The 17,802-nt window shown below is 39.1% G+C and overlaps 1 protein-coding gene across 2 annotated transcripts in view; it reads left to right on the top strand.

The window, feature by feature from the left end:
• Positions 1-1,258: 1,258 nt before the first annotated feature.
• The window catches only part of FNIP1 (folliculin interacting protein 1), a 127,872-nt gene continuing 111,328 nt past the window's right edge, over positions 1,259-17,802 (top strand). For both annotated transcript variants that reach the window (XM_057541082.1, XM_057541081.1), the window contains exon 1: positions 1,259-1,454. In XM_057541082.1, the coding sequence (XP_057397065.1) occupies positions 1,363-1,454 (92 nt within the window). In that variant the 5' untranslated portion in view covers positions 1,259-1,362. The remainder of the gene's footprint in view (positions 1,455-17,802) is intronic.

The following is a 17,802-nucleotide window of genomic DNA, read 5'->3' as shown; positions in this document are numbered from 1 at the left end:
GTTGTTACATGACCACTGAAATTCTCCGAGATATATACTCTGCCTATTACTTTTCTTTTTTCTATATAAGACCACTTATTTTATAGCATAAACTCTAGCTGCAAATCAGTGGGAGCTGGTAGCCACTTAGAGACAATTTGATTTGTATGCCTTATTAAGTGAAATTCTCAAAAAAGTATTTTCATCTAACCTTCCAAACCACATACCAGTGATTTCCAGGCATTCGTATCTGTCAGAGAATTGCGTCCCATGGTACAAAATTCCTCCTGCTGGAGGGGCAGTAGGTGAATGAGTAGGGGAACTGAAGATCTGTAAGACCAATTTGATCCAAACCCTGATAAATTTTGGTTCCCTGGGTTTAAGTAGACTGTACGGTCATTTATGAGCAATGTTTTTCTTTGGAAAGGGTTTTCCGCCTATTAAACTCATTTGTTCACAATTCCACAGTTCCTCTCTCCATACCTAGACATTGAGTGTAAATCCTGAGCCTCCTATGGCTAGCTCTTCCAAGGGGCTAATTCCCGGTGTGTCAGGGTTCGAGGCCCAAGTGGGAAACACCGAGGGCCGCTGCTCGCAGTGCCTGGCCGAGGCCCTCTCTGCCGGGAGGCATGGCTGCGGGGAGTGTCTTGGCAGGTCCTCCACCAGACCCGTGAGCCAGCCCCGCTCAGTCAAGCTCTGAGCCCAAACCTCTCGCGGCCCAGTGTGGGCGGGCCTGTGGTCCGGGGCTTAAAGTCCAGCCCGTGCCGCGGCCCCACGGGTACGCTCGCGCACCTAGTCTGCTCCGGGGGCCGCCGGACTCCGCCAGGCGCGGACGGGGGCGCGAAGCCGCAGAGACTAAGGGGGGGACGGCGGGGGAGGGGCGGTTGCTAGTGGGGCCCTGAACTTCTCTCTTTGTCGTGGGTGCGGGAAGTGGAAGGCTTCTACACTCCAAAGTCCCTGGCGTCGTCCCCACAGCATCCTGCTGTAACCTCAGGTAGCAACTAACAGCGTCACGGAGATGGACCGGGACCGGAGCACGTTCCTCCTTCAGGTCCCCAGCCACCCCAGTTTCCCGCCCCTCCCCTCCGCTCATGCCCCGCCCCGTGAGCTGCCACGTGAGGACATCCACTGGCCAGCCTATGGGCGCCAGCTCCGCCCCACGGCCCCGCCTTGCACCCTGCTCCGCGCGCCGCCACGTGATGCGGCTCACCGCCAGCCAATGGACGCCGGCCTTGCCTCGCGCCCCGCCCCGCGCGCCGTGGCCGTTTGAAGTGACTAATTTCTGTCATATGACTGAGGCGCCTATGGGGGTGGCGGGGCAGCTCTAGGAGCGGGGGCCTGGCGAGTGCCCTGTGGAGCGACCCCGGCCTGGCCGTGGCCATCATGGCCCCTACGCTGTTCCAGAAGCTCTTCAGCAAGAGGAGCGGTCTGGGCGCGCCCGGTCGGGACGCGAGGGACCCGGATTGCGCGTTCAGGTAGGTCGCTGCAGGGGTAGGGGCGAGCGGCGAGGGGCGCGGAGCCGATGGCCTAGTGGGCTTCGGCTTCCAGAGGCGCTGGGGCTTTCGGTGCTTACGCTTGAGCAGCAGCGTCGCCCCGGGACCAGGATCAGGGCCGCGGTCGGGAGGGGCCGGGCAGCTGCAGACCTGCGCTGGAGGGTTCGAGCGAGGTCCTCTCTCGCCCACCCCCATCTCCCACAGTTGCCCCTTCCCCCTAGTCCGGGTCTGTTTGTTTACGTCCTGCTCGGCAGCCACGCGCTGCTCTGCCCCTCCGGACCCAGCATCGCGGCCTGATCTTAGGGTCCACACGCCTTCCTGGCGACGCGTAGAGTTGGGCGCGGGCTGGATTGGACCTCTACCGCCGTCCTCCGGGCCGAAAAGTTCTCCCCTCCTCCCCGCGGCCAGTCGTCCTCTGGGTGCTCCATTCCAACTTGGTTGCTGTTGTGGAGAGAGCCGCACGTTTTGGCCAACCTTCGGAGTAGAGAACGCTGGAGGAGCGTGTAGGCAAGCTGCTGTTCTTTCAGGTTTTTTGTAAACCTAAATTGGAGGTGTGCAGATACCGGACCCAGTGGCCTTAATGTTGTCGAAGGAGAAATGTGAAACCTAAGAGGTTGTGGTTATTACTGACCAGAATGAAGCTGCGCTGAATCAAGTGAAGCATGGTCGTAGAATTGACCATCCCCTTGGAACTGTTACTAAAAACGAGTTTTTAAAAATTGAGAACGATAGCAACATATTTTGTGGTATTACAGGCTTTGTTAATTTTTGGTTACAGTACCTGTTGCTGATAGAAAAACTTAAAAATTGTAAGACAATAGAATATAAACCTGAATTCTAGGTAAAATTTAGTTTCGAAACTGCATTTGAAGAAGGGATTATGTCTTTCAAACAGCCTTCATACTTGTTGCCGTGTGGAAACTTGTAAATGTAACTAGGCTAAATGTCAAATATCACTCAAACCTGGTAGGATAGCGTAGAGCCCAGTTGTACAGTAGTAGTAGGAAGAGATGAGTATCTGTTAAATTTTGCAATGGCCAGAGTCTGAAATGAGTGTACCACACTGGTTGAAAAGGTTTTGATAATCTTAAAATTATTCACTCTGTCTCGCTAATGCAGGTCCCATTAGTAAACATTCAGTAACTTGTGGAATTGAAGTACTAAATGGAAAGAAATTTGACTTTTAGAGGAAGAAAATTCTCAGTGGTGAACATCTTGGAACAGTACTTAGTAAAAGTTATCTAGCTTTTGGTCTTTTCTACTGGGAAATAAATGTCTTGCCATGCTTATCTAATGACTTTAAAGATTTCTTTAGTGTTTTTCTTTTGAAAAATGAAAGTGCAGTCTAGATAGTACTACATTGAGCCATCCAGTAAATCAAGGGTTAGTAGAAAGCAAGTTCAGGAGGGATATTAAAAAGGTGACATTTGAATAGGTTTTCTATTTCTGGGTAAAGATTTACTTTGGGGTACCCAAGTTTCCAAGCATCTCAAGTTATTCTTGTGAAAAAAAGTTTATTTTTTTAAAATGTAAACTCTACTGTATGTTTGTGTAATACTACTTTAGAGTTGCCAAATACTTTCTCATCAGTTATCTCATGTGATGTTTCACAACAACCTTGTGAGATAGGGCAAGTAGCAGTATAGATAACTACATGATTCTTTTTATGTGTAAGAATTATGTGTAAGCACAATAACTGCAGTACAATATGGAAAAATGCATAGAAGTGTACATGTGAGGAAATGAAAACTGGGTAATGTCACACACTTAGTAACTTGCAAATTTAATCAACCCAATCTTTTTTTTTTTAACACCTTCATTGAGCTATAATTTACATACAATAAAATTGAGCCATTTGAAGTCTATAGTTATATGAATTTTGTTACATATATACAGTTGTGTACCCACCACCCCAGTGAAGTTTTAGAACACTCCATCATCCAAAAAATTCCCTCATGCCCCTTTGCTATCATTTCTTAATGCCTTCTCACCCAGGGCAATCACTGATTTGCTTTTGTCTAATGACAGAAGCTTTGACTTTTCTAGAATTTCATATAAATGTAATCATACTGTTTATAGTCTTTTGTGTCTGGCTATTTTAACTCAGAGTGATGATTTTGAGAGTCATCCATGTTGTTACATTTATCTGTAATTCGTTCCATTTTTTTGCTGAATAGTGTTCCATTGTATGGGTATACCACAGTTTATCCATTCACTGGTTGGCAGACTTTTGGGTTGTTTTCAGATTTGGGCTGTAATAACAATGCTGCTGTGAACATTTGTGAGCAAATCTTTATGCGGAAATACATTTTCATTTCTCTTGGAGTGGGATTGCTGGGTCATATGCTAAGTGTATGCTTAACTTTTTAAAAAAATTGCCAAACTTTTCTAAAGTAGTTGTACCATTTGTATTCCCACTAGTAGTGTATGAAGTTACAGTTGCTCCAGATTCTCTCCAAATCCAGATATTTTTAGTCTGATTTTTTAAATTAAAAATTTTTTTTGTATTGTAAAAAACACCTAACATAAAATATACTATGTTAACCATATTGGAGTCTCTTTAAAAATTTATTTTTATCTTCATTTATTTATTTTAAAAATTTTTTATTGAAGTATAGTTGATTTACAATGTTGTGTTAGTTTCAGGTGTACAGCAAAGTGAATCTGTTATACATATATTAATACATATATCCACTCTTTTTTAGATTCTTTTCCCATACTAATGGGTATAGTGGTATCTTGTGTGGTTTTAATTTGCATTTCCCAAATAATAAACGGTGTTTAGCATCTTTTTATGTAACTCATGTTTTTGAGTAGACTAAAATTTAGTTTTTATTCCAGTATACCATGGTTTCCTGCCTAGAATACTTTTTTGGTTTTGTTTTGTTTTAGTCAGTATAAGTTGTTAAATAAGGCTTGGACACAGCCGTTGGCAACTAACTATAGCTCAGCTTGTAAGAGTCAGTTCCTAGAGTAAACAATATACGAGGCCCAATAGTCATAAGCCATAATAGGGCTCTTGGGTAGGAAAGACCTGAAATAGAGAAGCCTTAGGAGCTTTTCAATATTGTTTTTCATGGTTACTCCACTGAAAAAGATGGTCAGGGATTACCCGCTTCCATTCAGTCTGAAGTCCCTTACCGTATAGGTTTCTGGTGCTTTGTCCTATCTAAGCTTCTTGAGCTGGAGGTGAGTGTGTAGGGTATCACAGGGAGAATATTATTTTAATCATATATAGAACTAAAACAGTAATTTGTTTTAATCTTTTAAAGAATTTGGGAAAGACAGGGAAGATACTGCTTTATGTTTTCTCCATCAGGCCACTTTTCCAGGGGAAGTAAGAATTAAGTGTAAGTCTAATAACTGCAGTGCATATACAATGATTGCTTTAAAAATAAAATTCTCTTCATCTAAAAATGATGTTAATAATGGCAACTGTGCAAGGTTGTCATGAGGTATATTAGTGAAGGTAACACTAAACTGCGTTGTGTTAATAAATAAACTAAGTCTCAAAAAAAAAGTTCTTGAAAGAAGCCTAATTTGACGAAGAAGATTGTTTTAGAGTTATATATCTGTAGGACATAATTCATGTTTTGTTCAAAAAACAATTTCTGTCTTTTTATTTTATTCCTAATACATGAACGTTTGCTCTTTTTGTATCAGTTAACAACCTCTTAACTAGTCTTTCTGTCATCACTCTTGCCTTTCTCCAAACTATTCTCAACACTTCATCCTTTAAAAAAATGCTAATTCTGATCATGATCAGCAGGCAAAATGGTATAGAATTTAAAATCTCCACAACACAGAGGTATTTTAAGGATTCAAAGAGATAAGTCATGTTGAGCAGTTAATGCAGTGCTTTATAGTGCATGGCTTTCACAACCAGAAGTTGTTGTTACTGTGATGATCTCATGCTTATGTATAAAACCATTCAGTTTAGGACCAAACTCCTTAACATAGCCTGTGGTGGTGTAGCTTCTGTGAAGTCTCTAGTCTTGACCTTTTAATTTTTTTTAATAAGGTCATTTTTTAACATAGCCATTAATCTATTATTATCTCTTATATTATCTATTAATATTATGTATCTAGGGACTTCCCTGGTGGCACAGTGGTTAAAAATCCGCCTGCCAATGCAGGGGACATGGGTTCGATCCCTGGTCCGGGAAGATCCCACGTGCCGCGGAGCAACTAAGCCCGTGCGCCACAACTGCTGAGCCTGCGCTCTAGAGCCCGCGAGTCACAACTACTGAGCCTGCGCTCTAGAGCCCGCGAGTCACAACTACTGAGCCCGCATACCACAACTACTGAAACCCACGTGCCTGGAGCCCGTGCTCTGCAACAAGAGAAGCCACTGCAATGAGAAGCCAGCGCACCACAACAAAGAGTAGCCCCTGCTTGCTGCAACTGGAGAAAGCCTGTGCGCAGCAACGAAGACCCAATGCAGCCAAAATATATATATATATATAAAATTAGTTAATATATCTATTATTTACTAGTCTATATTCAAATTTTCTCAGTTGTCTCAGGATGTCTTTTTACAGTAGGTTTGTTTGAATAAGTCTGCATATTGAATTTGCCGTTATGTGTCTTAAGTAATTTTTATTCTACAACGGCCTCTCCTGCTCCCTTTTAAAAATAGCATATGTTGTTTTTAAACTGGGTCATTTTTCTTTTTTTTTTAACTTTGGGTTTATTTAATTTATTTATTTATTTTATTTATGGCTGTGTTGGGTCTTCGTTTCTGTGCGAGGGCTTTCTCTAGTTGTGGCAAGTGGGGGCCACTCTTCACCGCGGTGCGCGGGCCTCTCATTATCGCGGCCTCTCTCGTTGCGGAGCACAGGCTCCAGATGCGCAGGCTCAGTAGTTGTGGCTCACGGGCCTAGTTGCTCCGCGGCATGTGGGATCTTCCCAGACCAGGGCTCGAACCCATGTCCCCTGCATTGGCAGGCAGATTCTCAACCACTGCGCCACCAGGGAAGCCCTAAACTGGGTCATTTTTCCTATGAAATTTCCCACATTGTCTATTTGCCTGTTTGCTCTCTAATGGTTTTCTTTAATTCACTGGTTCCCAGCAATCTCTGTTTTAACAAGACCCTCCAGGTGATTCTGAATGCTCAAGTTTGAGAACCACTGCTATAACTTATTCTCTCTTTCCTGAAAACTGGTGGTTAGATACTTTACTAGATTCAGGTTCAGTTTTTTTTTTTAATTAAAATATTCCACAGATTTTGCAGTATACTTCGTATCCATACGTAATGTCTGGTTGTCCCATTTTTTAGTGCTGCTAAGGTTGATTAGTGGTTTCAGGTGGTATCAGCTTTATTCTTCCATTGTAAAGTTCACCCTTCACTAATGGTTTTAGCGTCTTTTGTTGATTATTGCCTGAATCCATTATCTTGTTAGGGGATGCAAATGGTAATATTCTGATTCTTTAATTCTTTCTGCATTTATTTCCTGGAAGAACTTTCTCTTACTACTTATTTGGTTATTTGCTACAGGAAAGTCAGCATCCAAGTTTATCACTTTTCAGAATAATTTATGATGAGTTCAATGAAGGTTTTCATTTTAATTATCATTTTTTAGTATTGCCATCACCTCTTGGATTTTAATGTGTTTTAATCTATTACAGTCAAATTGTCCCATATTTAGCCAGTGGAAGACTTTTCAAGTTGACTTCTGTGCCCTTTGACATGATCTGATCTCATTAATCTTTGATAACTTGTTGCTTTCTTCTGGCCTTGTCTTAATCTAATCCCCTCCCTTTTCTATGATTTTATCACCTTGGATTTGTTTTAGGTTTTGGGATGTGCCATGCTGTGCTGTTCTTTGTTTTTGGCATAGTTTTATATACCTTTTTGTTCAGCTTTTTGTAGTAATCGTCTGGGCTTATCCTAATTATTCTTTCTCCAGGAAGCCATTTCTGATATCTCCCTGAGTTTGGTTTCACTGTAATTTTCTTCCATAGGTTTCTGTATTTCCTTCTGTGACATCTATCACAGCTGTCATTACTTGTCCACACCTCTATTCTTTGCTTGCTTGAGAGCCCTCTTCAACTTAAAGGTGTATTTTGGAGTTAGAACCTTGTAAGCCACGTGATGGGTTGTTTGTGGGGAACAAATGCGTAGGTTTCTGTCTGGAGCAGCTAGGTAGACGCTGTTTTTGAAGGAGAGACTATGATACTGTGGAGGCCTATCTTGAACACCTCATCAAAAGTAGCAGCTCTCTCCCCTGTTCTCTGTCAGAGCACACTGTTTATATCCTTCATAGGTCTTTTTACAACTTACCATCTCTCTCCCTCAAGTTCACATTGTTGAGTCAGTGTATACAGCACAGTGCCTGAGCCTGTGCTCAGTAAATATTTGTAGAATGAATATATTAAATAATTTTAAGAGCAGAAAGAGTCAGAGGTTCTGTCTTGGACATCTGGTCTAGTGTTAATTGCTAATGAGATATTTATTTGTCAGTTTAATAAAGTAAATCTGGAGTTCACAGTAGAGCTTGGGCCTCGAGATAATGAACTTGGGCTTATGGTCAATGGTCAATATTAAAACTAAGGGAATGGGTGAGATAATCTAGGAAAAGGGTGTATATAGGTAGAGAATTGGAAAGAACAGGTTTTGTCCTGAGGAAATCTAAAATGTACAGATGTGGGGGAGGAAAGTCTACAAAGAAGTAATGGCCAGAGAGTTAGGGGGAAGGCCAGTGGTGTGTGGCGTTAGGAAAGCTCAGAAAGGGAAGTGTTTAAAAAATGATGGAGTGATAAATTGTTTTGTATGCTGGTTGCTGACAGGTCTTATGAGATCAAAAACAGAAAAGTATAGTTGGAGTTGTCAAGTTGGAGATAACTGGTGATCTTAATGGTTTTGTTTTGTTTTTTTTTTTTTGAGGGGGCATGTTTGGGGGAAAGAGTGAGATGTGTATTAAATGAAAAGGGAGGAAATGGCTTCACTGCTAAAGCTTTCTGTTTCTGTAGGGGAAGCAATCTGTAGTGCTGCGTTATCTTTTCACTTTCAGTATTCTGATTTTATGTCATATTTTGAGCTTCTGAAGTTCTTAAAGGCTAGCTTCTCAATATTATCAATGTTTGTAAGAATCATACTTAAGAAGTTTTTTTAATGTGATTTTTAAACATTTGTTCATTCACAAGTTTTTTTTTAATTAAAAAAAACCCCTTCATAAATTGTACCTTTTAATCTTATATTAGAGATAGAAGTTATAATATTCTTTACAGAGAATCCTGTGAGAGAGTATCTTTCTTATTAAAGTGAGAAGCTGAGAATTTTAAGTTAATTTCATGTTAATGAAATCAATATTTGGTTCTAAGAGTCTAATTTTGCAATAAGAAATGCAAATATTTTGGTTTTTTTAAAAACATCTTTATTGGAGTATAATTGCTTTGCAATGGTGTGTTAGTTTCTGCTTTGTAACAGAGTGAATCAGCTATACATATACGTGTATCCCCATATCTCCTCCCTCTTGCGTCTCCCTCCCATCCTCCCTATCCCACCCCTCTAGGTGGTCACAGAGCACCGAGCTGATCTCCCTGTGCTATGTGGCTGCTTCCCACTAGCTATCTGTTTTACATTTGGTATTGTATATATGTCCATGACACTCTCTCACTTCGTCCCAGCTTTTTATTGTTAATTTGATTTGCTTTTCCATCTCTAAGTAGTGGTATTAGATTTGTTTTTTGGAACCATGTTTATTGAAAGAAAATAGCTTAGTAAAAAATGCAGCTTTAATATTCAACTTATAAAACTTGGACCTCATTTCTTACTAATATAATAACTATTGTCTTAAATCTTGATGAGTTTAAGTTATCTTTTAGGAGAGACTTGTTTAAAAAAAAAACTCCCCCATGTAAAACATAACAGTATCTTCTTTATTTTTTTTTATTATATTTTTTAATTTTTATTTTAATTTTTATTTTTTTAACATTTTTATTGGAGTATAATTGCTTTACAATGGTGTGTTAGTTTCTGCTTTATAACAAAGTGAATCAGTTATACATATACATATATCCCCATATCTCTTCCCTCTTGCGTCTCCCTCCGTCCCACCCTCCCTATCCCACCCTTCTAGCTGGTCACAAAGCACCGAGCTGATCTCCCTGTGCTATGTATGCTATGCAACTGCTTTCCACTAGCTAGCCATTTTACATTTGGTAGTGTATATATGTCCATATATACACTACCACTCTTTCACTTTGTCCCAGCTTATCCTTCCCCCTCCCTGTGTAGAATCTTCTTTATTAAAAGGAGTCCTAAACTAGTCTTACACAATCTTATTTCTGTTCCTGGCACTACCATTCTCTTAGTCTACCAAGTTGAAAGTCAGAGAATCATCTTTTACTCTTTCCTCTAATTGCCTCATTTGGTCATTTGTTAAGTCCTATTGATTCAAATTCTGCAACATCTTAGTTCTTTTTCATTTTCCACTGCCATCATCTCATTTAGACCTTTAATGCTTTTCATAAAAATTTGCCATAACTTTCCCACTTCGTGTGTGTTCCCCTCTACACTATCCTGCTAAATTGACTTTCTTAAACCATAATTCTGATCAATTCACTCAGAAATCTCCTTTGACTCCCTGTTGCTTAATAGAGGATTGCTCTGTGCCAAGCACTGCTCTAAGTGCTCTACACATATTAATTCATTTAATTCTCACAATAGCTTTATTATAAAGTAGGTCTGATTATCCCTATTTTATAGATGAGAGAATAGAGGCACAGAGAAGTTAAGGACCTTGTCCCAGGTCACACATTTAGTAAGTGATATGGTTAAGATATAAATTCAGACATTTGAGTTCCAGAGCCTTTTTTTAAACGAAGTCCAAACTCCTCAGCTTGTCATGTCAGCCTCCTCTAGAGTTGTAGCTTACTGTAATGGACCTGGGTTCAGATCCCTGCCCCAGTGGTTCCTGTATATATAACCTTGGGAAGCAGTATCGTGTCATCATTAAAGCTGCTGTGGTGTATGCATGTCACAGTGGGGGAGTGGATGCTGAAGAGATTGTCCATTGTACCTACCATCTTAGAGTTGTTTTGAGGATTAAATGGCATGGTAGTCTCTCAAATGTTAAAATTCCTTCCCACACTCCCTCATCCCTCAGTTTATTCTTTCCAGTCTTCCTTCTAATTTTTCCTCTAGCTGTGGGCTCTGAATCAGACTACTTGATGTTTCTTGAGAATATTCTGGTTCATGTTTGCACACTGCTTGAAATTACATGGCTACAACACATCTTAAGGCTACAATAGAAACCATGTTTTCCCATCAAGGCAGTTATTTTCTTGGGTTGTAATTGCTTCTTTATGGACCTATATACTTCACTAGACTGTAGGTTCCATAGGGCACAACCACGGTCTAACTTGTTTAGTGCTGTATTCCTGGTGTTTGACTCACAGAAGGCATTCAGTAAATAGTTGATGAACGAGTGAATGAATAAAAATAGTCACTGATTGAAAAAATTTTGATTCCTTTAACCCAGGATGTTTCTGTTTTGGGTTTTTTGTCTAAAGTAGTTATTTCTCTGTACTTTGAGCACATTTTTCTTTGACATTAATGTTTACCAATTTAAAGGAAAATTTCATTGTTATTTTGATCTTTTTAAGATAGCGAGAATGGTCTGATTTTCCAGAAATAGGTTAGATTCTCTATTTATATCTCTTGTAACACCTCATACTTCCCCTTCCTACCATTTTTCACGTTCAGAATATGTGTGTGTGTATGTGTGTGTACACAGAGTCTTCTCTGACATACTCAGTATATGCTGAATGGATAAAAGAATGAGTAAATGAACTCATTCTTTTATCCATTGAGTAATGTATTCTTTTTGGTAGTGGGAGTTTATTTCAAGAACACAAGAGGTTTTGAGGTACCATGGAATTTCTTTTCCATTTGAGCATACTAGGTCCTTAGACCTTCTGATTGTTAAGCAGACCTTATGGGGAAACGGAGCAACAATTTAACCTGGCTCTTTGGGGACACAGCCAGAGCTCTAGGGATCTGCTTCCTTGTACTCACATTGCCCAGTATATAGTATCCCTTGACACAACGGCATTTTATCCCAAGTCACCCCAGAGAGATTACACTGTAGTGTAATCCTAATAGAGTGGCAGAGTTGGTTTCAAGGGCATGTGGGTTTCAGTTTATACTGTTATGATCCCATTTGTAGGATGCAGCTGTCAGGCTCTTTGCAGCTTTTTGGCCTGCTTTCCCACCCTGTTGTGGTCTTTTATATAATTTTTAAAGTTTTCCATTTATATCAAGAAACTACAGATTGTGATGTTAATGAGAAGGTGAATGAAATCGAGTAGTGATATGATTCCCACAAATAGGGATTTTGTATTAAGTTTTATATTAATTTCTATTAATTCCTAATTACTTTAGAATATAAAACATATATACTATACATTTATAGAATGCAGAAATATAATAAATATTATTTGTGAATAATCAAAGAAATACCTGAACATAGTTTAAACATTAGACAGTAAAACCCCATGTTAATGCACCCGCTATGATGTAAGTGGCTCCTGGACCCTTGGAACTTCTGACTGGCTAGCTAGACAAGTTTTTTACTTGTGAATCTGACTCTAAATTTATGTGTTGAATTTTTTGCCCCCAGCCCAACAACATTATGGCAGGAATTTACTTAGAGTAAGTTCCTCCAACCCAGTCCTGAACCTAGATGCAACTGCTTTTTTAATTGTTTGGTGTTTAAGTATTTGCTTTTATATTTATAAATAATATGAATAGACTGTTTTATAAAAAATGTATTCATCTTAGACATCAATTTCTTGTATTGGTAAAGATTTAGGTCGTAAACATGCACACATATACACACACTCATGCATACCCTTCCCTTTCTTTTCCATTCTTCCAATATTACAATTTTTGGTTAGTTTAGATAATCAGGGTTAACTATATTATTGTATTATAAATGTTTACTGCTGAGCTAAATATATTTTATGTTTTATTGTTCTTTTTTTTACTTATCTCTTGGAGTTAATTGCCTTTTTTTCTTTTTCTTTTTCTGGTTTGCCCTGTTTTCTTTGAAATCTTTAGCTAAGTATTACAGCTCCATAAAATACCTTTCAAAACAACTTGTCTCTCTTAGTTAAACCTAGTCGATAATTGATTTTTTTTTTTTAATATTTATTTATTTGACTGTGCCATGTCTTAGTTGTGGTCTGTGGGGTCTTTGGGGATCTTCAGTTGTGGCATGCAGGATCCTAAGTTGTGGCATGCGCACTCTTAGTTGCAGCATGTGGGATCTAGTTCCCTGACCGGGGCGAACCTGGGCCCCCTGCATTGGGAGTGTGGAGTCTTAACCACTGGACCACAAGGGAAGTCCCTAGATAATTGATAATTAATATTTTTTCCTCCTGGATATGTCCATCTTGGAACCATCTGCCCTCCTCTGGCTCTAGTTTGGACTGCTTGCCCTGTAGGTCTGCTCCACAGCAACGTGATGAGCCTTCCTTTGCCTTCCTCCTGGAAATTCCTTTGACCTTTAAAAGTTAGGATCTCCTGTAGACTGGCTTCCATGACTTCTTCGTTTTTGGATTGTTCCCTTGTTTTGGTGCTGCCTATCCCTCTTGGAGCTTCCTGAGAATGATTGCTTGAGGTAAATTTTTTGAGACTTAGCACGTGTGAAAAAGTGTTCATTCTATTTTTATGTTTGGTTGGCAATCTAGTAGATACAGAATTCTATGTTGAGAATCATTTTAACTCAGAAATTTGAAGGTATTGCTCCCTTGTCTTCTGTCTTCCAATATTGCTACTGAAAAGGCTGGAGCTGTAACTCTCAGCCCCCAGGAAGCTTTTGGAATTTTCTGTTTTCTTTTTGTTCTGAAATTTCACAGTGATGTACCTGTACCTTTGTTTTTTAAAAAAATTCATTGGTTTATACTTGATGGGACTTTCAATCTGGAGACGCCCTGAGGCTGGTGCAACTCTGACAAGTTTCCCAAGAAAATAAATATTTGTTATGTATAAGGGGTGGGTTAAGAGAGAGGATGAAGGCCATTTTGACATCCTGTGGAGGATATGCTTTTTGTTCCTTTGTCTCTCCTCTACCTTCCAAAGGGCCTTACGTTTCCAAGGCCTCTGCTTCTCAGGGGCTCTGAGGAGATGAATCCTTTGGTTGCTCCTAGACATTTATTGACATTTAGGTTGTAGCTGCTTATGTTTTTGAAAAGTTAGTTGCTACTTTTCATCTTTCAAATGTTTATTGAGGTCTCTTTATGCTTGAAATTTTTCCTCTCATATTCTCTTTGTCTTAAATATATATGTATATATGTATATATTTGCGTGTGTGTATATATATGTATACACACACACACACACACACACACACACACTTCATTTTCTGTCATTTGAATGGGATTTGAATGTATCAGTGCACCAGTGCTTAACCTGGATTTCCTAAAAAAGTTTTAAACTTATGAAATATTTCAAACCAAAAAGTAAAGAGAATGTTATAACAGTACCCATCTTTAACAGTTATCAACATTTTGTTTCTTTTTGTTTGTTTCATTCTCTCTTCCCCCAACTTATTTTAAATATTAATACTATTATTTGTTGTTAGAATATTTTAAAGTAAACTCCAAAAATCCTGTCATTTCACTCATGAATACTTGAGTATGAATCTCTAAACGATTACTGTTATCCCTGAAAATGAACAGTGATTCCTTAATATTTAATACTCAGTCCGTGTTCAGTTTCCCCTGATTGCCTCAGAAATGTCTTTTTAGAGTTTGAAGTTGGATTCTAATTTGTCTGTAGAATATTGCATATTTGGATTTGGATCCGATTTCATCTTCACTGTGTCCTTTACCTTGTTCCTCTCTCCACCTTATTTTCTTTAAATTGGGAGTTAGATCTCAGACTTGATTGGATTTAGGTGCAAGGTTTTGTTTTGTTTCTGTTTCCTGTTCGTTTTGTATTGTTTCCTGAGCCTACTTCGTAGGTGCGCTGTGTACTTCTTACTGCATTTTATCAGGAACCACATAACCTCTGGTTGTCCCACTTTAAGTGGTGCTAAGGTTGATCAGGTTCAGGTGGTGTGGCCTGATTCCTCCATTTTAAAGTTGCCCATCAACTGTTCACTTAATGGATTTAGCTTCTATTTATACTGATTATTAGATTATTTCAGTGATTCTCAAAGTTTAGTATGCATCAGAATCTCTTGGAGAGCCAGTGAAATTTTTGTAAACAATAGATGGTCCTTGGAAATTTGAGGACTGATGTTGATGTTTGAGTGCTGAAGTGGTTCTTTGTACCACAACTGTAGCTGTGATCTTCAGTTTTAGAAGCTTCTAATAAAGCTAGTTAATATAGGCTGTATCACTCATTTCTTGTGCTTGTATCTAGCAAATGTGTCTGCTATTTTTAAAAAAATATATAACAGCTTCATTAGATATAATTTACACTTTATATAAATTATAAATTTATAATTGACCCACTTAAAGTGTGTAATTCAGTTGTTTTTAGTTTATTCACAAAGTTATGCCACCATCACCACAATCAGTGTTAGATTTTTTTTTTTTTTTTTTTTTTTGGCTGTGCTTCATGGCTTGTGGGATCTTAGTTCCCCGACCAGTGATCAAACTTAAAGTGTGTAATTCAGTTGTTTTTAGTGTATTCACAAAGTTATGCCACCATCACCACAATCAATATTAGAATTTTTTTTTTTTTGGCTATGCTGCATGGCTTGTGAGATCTTAGTTCCCTGACCAGTGATCAAACCCGGGCCTCCTGTAGTGGAAGAGCGGAGTCCAAACCACTGGACTGCCAGGGACTTCCCAATATTAGAACATTTTTATCACTGGAAAAGAAACCCTGTACCCATTAGCAGTAATTCTCAATTACCCTACCCACTACCACCCACATTCCCCCAGCCTTAGACAACCACTAATCTACTTTCTGTCTCTGTAGATTTGCCTGTTCTGGACATTTCATATAAATGAAAGTGTACAATATATGGTCTTTTGTGACTGGGTTCTTTTACTTAGCATATGTTTTTAAAGTTCATTCATGTTATAGCATGTATCAGTACTTCAGTCCTTTATATTTGATGAATAATATCTCATTGTATGGGTATATCGTATTTGTCCGTTCATCAGTTAATAGACATATGGGTTGTTTCCACTTTTGGCTGGCTATTATGAATAATTCTGCTGTGAACTTCTGTGTACAAGTTTTTGTGTGAACGTGTTTTCATTTCTCTTGGGCATGTATTAGGAATGGAATTGTTGGGTCATACGGTAACTCCATGTGTAAAATTTTGAAGAACTGCCATTCTGTTTTCCAAAGAATCCACTGACATAGCTTTGTGCTGCTGAGACAAAATATCAACCTAGAATTGATATCTAGTGAGACTTGTTTGAGAGTCTAACATATATATATATATGTGACAAACAAAAGGTGAGGGAATACCACTAATAGAAAAATGTTTGCAATGCAAGAATAAATGGCTAGGATAAACAACAAGGTCCTACTGTATAGCACAAGGAACTATATCCAGTCTACTGGGATAAACCATAATGGAAAAGAACATTAAAAAAAGAATGTATACATGTGTAAAGCTGAGTCACTTTGCTGTACAGCAGAGATTGGCACAACATTGTAAATCAACTGTACTTGAATTAAAAAAATAAATGGTAAGGAAAAAGAAACGGACAGTATAAAATGAGACACGTGGGTAAATCTACACAGATATTGGTAGTATAAAAACAACTGACATGTCAAACAGAGCTTAAATATTGGAAAATAGTACTATGCGAGAGGGTAGTTGAGATGGAGAAAATGAAGTAGAATTAAAACATTTTGTGGTTCTAGGGGGCTTCCCTGGTGGCACAGGGGTTAGGAATCCACCTGCCAATGCAGAGAACATGGGTTTGAGCCCTGGTCTGGGAAGATCCCACATGCTGCTGAGCACCTGGGCCTGTGCGCCGTAACTGCTGAGCCCGCACTTTGGAGCCTGTGAGCTGCAACTGCTGAGCCTGTGTGCCACAGCTGCTGAAGCCCGCGTGCCTGGAGCCCGTGCTCTGCAGCAGGACAAGCCACCTCAATGAGAGGCCCGTGCACCGCGGCGAAGAGTATCCCCCGCTCGCCTCAACTGAAGAGGGCCCGCATGCAAAGACCCAACGCAGCCAAAAATAAATAAATTAATTTAAAAAAAAACATTCTATGGTTCTTTTATCTTTTGAGGATGAAGATATTAAAGTATAAAGGATGCATGTTAAAATTTCAAGGTTACATGATAAATTGAAGTATGTAACTTCCAAATTAATAGAAGAAATGGAACGTAGAAAAAAAATGTATGAAAGGATAGGAAAAGAAACAAGTCACAGAACAAGTGCAAAAAAAGAGAATAACGTACTAGTGGAAATAAATTCCAGCATATTATAAGGATCGTATTAAGTGAAGGCAGACTAAATAATGCAGTTAAGACAAAGATTTGATAGGCTGGAAAAAAATTAAATTCAGCTGTATGCTACTGTTTAAGATATATACCCAAGTACACCAATACAGAAAGATTGAAATCAAAAAGAGAAAAAGATATCTAGAAAACCAAAAGAAAGCTGGTGTAGCTCCAGTCATACCAGATAAAATAGAGTTTAAGACACAGAAATTATTAGTGATAAATACAATAATAAAAGGTTAATTTACCAAGAAGTTTTGATATGTTTTGAAAATATGTAAAGCAGAAATTGTCAAGGAGAAATGCATACACTTACTATAGTAGGTGAGTTTTAACATACCTGTCCTAATTATTGAAGGCCAAGTAGAAAAAAAATTATTAAGAATAGGGGCTTCCCTGGTGGCGCAGTGGTTGAGAATCTGCCTGCCAATGCAGGGGACACGGGTTCGAGCCCTGGTCTGGGAAGATCCCACATGCCGCGGAGCAACTAGGCCCGTGAGCCACAACTACTGAGCTTGCGCGTCTGGAGCCTGTGCTCCTCAACAAGAGAGGCCGCAACAGTGAGAGGCCCGCGCACCGCGATGAAGAGTGGCCCCCACTTGCCGCAACTAGAGAAAGCCCTCACACAGAAACGAAGACCCAACACAGCCAAAAATAAATAAATAAATAAATAAATAAAAATTAAAAAACAAACAAACAACTCACATTAAAAAAAAAAAATTATTAAGAATAAAAAATTTTAAAAACACAGTCAACACTTGATTTAATGGGCATATAGAAATCTGCAATTGGAAGTTGGAGGTAACACATTCTTTTCTAACATTTATAGAACAGTTATGGAAACAACTTATGAATCAAAGGAGAAGAAATCCTAAATGGAATTTTAAAATAATTAGAAGTG

The sequence above is a fragment of the Balaenoptera acutorostrata genome, chromosome 2, assembly GCF_949987535.1.
Source record: "Balaenoptera acutorostrata chromosome 2, mBalAcu1.1, whole genome shotgun sequence".
In the NCBI taxonomy this organism is placed as follows: domain Eukaryota; kingdom Metazoa; phylum Chordata; class Mammalia; order Artiodactyla; family Balaenopteridae; genus Balaenoptera; species Balaenoptera acutorostrata.
This window is presented reverse-complemented; position numbering and strand designations above follow the sequence as displayed.